This window comes from Adiantum capillus-veneris, chromosome 6 (assembly GCF_014529385.1).
Source record: "Adiantum capillus-veneris isolate H3 chromosome 6, ASM1452938v2, whole genome shotgun sequence".
NCBI lineage: Eukaryota > Viridiplantae > Streptophyta > Polypodiopsida > Polypodiales > Pteridaceae > Adiantum > Adiantum capillus-veneris.
In genome coordinates this window covers 84521965-84526205 of record NC_140936.1, presented here as the reverse complement: position 1 = coordinate 84526205, position 4241 = coordinate 84521965, and the positions used below count along the sequence as shown (strand labels likewise).

General features: G+C 42.9%; 1 protein-coding gene across 1 annotated transcript; it reads right to left on the bottom strand.

The window, feature by feature from the left end:
- Nucleotides 1-1929: 1929 nt before the first annotated feature.
- LOC147455807 (L-type lectin-domain containing receptor kinase IV.2-like) lies at nt 1930-3080 on the bottom strand. Its single transcript, XM_086515340.1, has one exon. The coding sequence runs from the start codon at nt 2653-2655 to the stop codon at nt 2068-2070; it is 588 nt and encodes a 195-aa protein (XP_086371466.1). The 5' UTR covers nt 2656-3080; the 3' UTR covers nt 1930-2067.
- Nucleotides 3081-4241: the final 1161 nt, after the last annotated feature.

Sequence of the window (4241 nt, the reverse complement as noted above, 5' to 3'; positions counted from 1 at the left end):
TCACTTCCTTTTCAGAATGCGAACATGAGTCTTCATCTTGTTACAAAAAGCGGTTATATGTGCATTTGTAATGACAATCATAGATTTCCCATGGTTTTGGGAAAAGGGCTAGTAGTACATTAGTATTGAAGGAGAACCTGAGCTGACACTAACATCGAAACCATGAGAAAGACATACAATAGTATCTAAAATATATGGAATTATTCAAGACCACAAAGAATCAACAAGGTTCAAACAATTCCTTACGTATTTAAGAGGAAGACATGTTAACAATTTCATGTCTTCCTTTTGAGCATGTATGAAAAAAGTGTGAAGATTGTGCAGGATATAGAGACCAAATGCTATCATGGGTGCATACATGAGAGCAAGTTGAGAACCTGAGCTGACACTAACATGAAAACCATGAGAAAGACATACAATAGTATCTAAAATATATGGAATTATTCAAGACCACAAAGAATCAACAAGGTTCAAACAATTCCTTACGTATTTAAGAGGAAGACATGTTAACAATTTCATGTCTTCCTTTTGAGCATGTATGAAAAAAGTGTGAAGATTGTGCAGGATATAGAGACCAAATGCTATCATGGGTGCATACATGAGAGCAAGTTGAGAACCTGAGCTGACACTAACATGAAAACCATGAGAAAGACATACAATAGTATCTAAAATATATGGAATTATTCAAGACCACAAAGAATCAACAAGGTTCAAACAATTCCTTACGTATTTAAGAGGAAGACATGTTAACAATTTCATGTCTTCCTTTTGAGCATGTATGAAAAAAGTGTGAAGATTGTGCAAGATATAGAGACCAAATGCTATCATGGGTGCATACATGAGAGCAAGTTGAGTTAGGCTCGGAAAAAGGGTTTTTCTAAAAGCTTGGAAAACATCCTTGTGGAAAGCTTTGGAGGATGCTTTTCATATATAAAGGTTCTCTTACTAAATTCGTCCCAAGTTTAAAGGTTTCCTCTCCGTCCAATATATAATTTAAAGGTTGATCTCAAAATTCATAGGTATGGTTACATTAAACCTAGGTCTTTTTCTGAGGGAACAGTCAACAACAGCACCAATAAGGCATAATGAGCTATTGGCATAGCCAAGTGCAAGAACTTATGGAAATGTATTGGAGGATTGCTTTTGTTATTGTCTTTATAGGTCACATATTTGACAATATATGAGACATTAACAACTTGGGTTTAAATTAAGCAGCTAAATGTCCTCCACATGTTTTCTAGGCCTTGGGTGCCAAGGAAATATGATTATCAAGGATGTAATATGTTGGAGTAGGGATGTGTGTGCGAACGGGCGTGCAATCTTTTTGCTCCTCCTTCAATGACTCCTCATTATTTGTCCTTTTGGCCTTAATTTGACAAATGATACATGCAAACCACAAAAAAGACTAACAAAGATTAGCTCAAATAATCATACAATATAAAACCTTTTGGGTGGATAATGATGTACATATATTTTCATACAAGTGTCAGATGGTATTACATAGTGCCAATCTATATGTATCTTGGCAGGAGTGAAGTTTGTCTCTCCGACTGTTGCTCCTTTTTAGAGAGACAATGAAACAAGGCTCATGCTACATTTCTACTAAGCTTTCTTGCTACATTTCTACCCGATGGGCTCTTGAAGAGGAACTGTTTGACATCGATCCAAGACCCTTCGCTTCCAAGCATGCATGTCTTTCTTTGTCAGAAGAAAGACATGCATTGCTCTTCACACTCCATTCCACAGCTTATATCTGTTGTCATTGCTATCGTCCACTTAAGTGTATGCTAGAATCTACAGACTCCCATGCTTGGCTTGCTGATGATGAGGCAAAAGAGTAAGAAGTAGAGTTCTCTGCAAGTGAGTATGCCATAGAGTTCTTTGCGCCCAAGTCGGCAATAGGAAGGTATGCATGATACATAAGGACTTGCACTGCTTGTTGCATAGAGGGCCTCCTTAGAGGATTTGAATGCACACACAAAAGCCCTAACTCAATCACTTTCTTCATCTCTTCTGCGTTAAACAACCCTTCAAGCCTCGGATCCGTAACTGCAAGAAGCCTACCCTTCATGTACAAGTCAAGCACTCTTCTACAGAAACCCGGTGCTCTATTGGATGGCGGCCCGCAACAATCTCAAGAAGCAAAACACCCAAACTGTAGACATCTGTGCTGGTATCAGCCTTCCCTGTTCTTGCAAACTCTGGTGCCAAGTAGCTCAAAGTGCTGACCACTCTTGCCGTATGTGGGTTTTCACCATGCTCAAATAGCCTTGCAAGCCCAAAATCACCCACTTTCGCATTCATGTCTGCATCTAAAAGGACATTACTTGACTTGACATCTCTGTGTAATACCTGTTGCTCCCATCCCTCATGAAGATAATGAATACCTGCAGCAATATTCCCCTTGAGAATGTTGTGCCTCTGCTCCCACCTTAGGACTTTGCCCGAGTTCCCATGTAATAATTTGTCAAGGCTTCGGTTCGGCAAATATTCATACACCAAGAGGAGCTCACCTCTGCATCTACTCCATCCCAAAAGCTGCACAAGATTGCGGTGTCGTAGCCTCCCTGTGCTTGCCATCTCTGCAATAAACTCCCTTTCACCTTGACCTGACCCTCTAGATAACCTCTTTACTGCCAATTCAACACCAGACATAGGTAACACTCCTCTGTACACACGCCCGAAGCCACCCACTCCGAGCAACTCCTTGTCGGAAAAGTTTTTTGTCGCTTTCTGCAGCTCTTTATAGACATACCTATGCAATCCAAATTCAAGCTCCCAGTCTTCCACTACCTCCCTCTGACTCCTCCTATACAAACCCAAGCCCACAAGAGCGCACACTCCTCAAAACAAAATTGAGATAGTCAGGCCGATTCCTAATTTAAACCTTCTGGTTGAACAATGATAAATCCAAGGCCGGTGCCTCTCCGTTGCTGTTGAAGCTCCATGCAAGCACCCGATGGGTGCCGACGAGGATCCCCGTTGAAGCTGTGAACCCAGCATACACATAGTCTTCGAACACAGAAAGAAGAGCGATTGCCCTATGGTTAAATATCGGCCTGCTGGGCCCCGTGTAGGTGAGCGTGACTGGCCCATCCGGTCACGTCGCTTTTTGGGGGGGCAGCAAACATCTCAAAGATATCTACAGAATGCGCCACATTCTGTGCACAAGCACGCAATTCCTGGGCTGCGAGGTTGGGTGTTCGAAACTCCGCGTAAGCTCCGTGTGTTGACATTTTGGTCAACGATCACCTAACGGCTAATTCGACCGGCAACCGGCATGCGTTGCTTTGCCACGAGGCCTAGCAGGCCGAAATATAACCAAAGCCGATCACAAAGGCCATGCCATGACCCCCAAGTGTCTTCGTCATAGCAGATATGCAGAACACAAAAATTGTGTGAAGGACGAGACTACCTGTGCATTTGAACCCATTTGAGCCCATTTGGCTTTTGAATCCTTCACTTGTACCAGGCGTGAGTAGAATGCACGCCCAAACTGCCGTGTGGTTGAGTTGGTGAGCTTGATTAGCCCACTGTCAAACCTTGCAACTCCACTTAGACTAATGTTGTTTCCATTGAAGCCGTTGAAGACAAAGCTAGTGCTTTCCTGTGCAGACACCTGCTGGGAGATTCTGAGGATGAAAGCAAGCAAGCGCAACGGAGGGTAAGCGTAAGCTTCATCTCTCTCTCTCTCTCTCTCTCTCTCTCTCTCTCTCAATGGTGGAGGGACGCAGACCAATTAGTGCCGGAAACTCATGTTAATGTTCGTTCCATACATATATAAGTGTGATATACGCAGAGGGCCCAGCTTCATCCCCTCGTTAGGCAATGGTCACACGAGGCGCAGTTATTAGTTATTTAGATTCTGAGCCCGTGTTGTGGTCACACACATATAACAAACCCGGCTCAATTCTACTGTTTATGCAAAATTTTCTACTCCGATTTCAGCATAGTTGCACTCAGTAACCAAATGGACTTTTATGGGCTCATTGTCGACAACGTGAATCACTTGCAATTCACGTACGTGACTGGCTCGTAGTCAAGCAACAATCACATGTAGCTTTTACAGTGCAAAGGGTGACTCCCAATAGACAGACTTCGCACTCCCTGTTTCTCTACTGTCCCAATGCCGTCACATTCATCTCCTTCACTCCACCCGCCAGTCTAACAACAAAACTACCCCTCACTTGACCAATTTGAAGTTGTTATTTTGCGAGCATTCAATAAGACGAGCATAGTTG

Bases quoted from the DNA above. Each gene is read 5' to 3' on its own strand.
- LOC147455807 (XM_086515340.1), bottom strand. From the start codon at position 2,655: ATGTCTGGTGTTGAATTGGCAGTAAAGAGGTTATCTAGAGGGTCAGGT.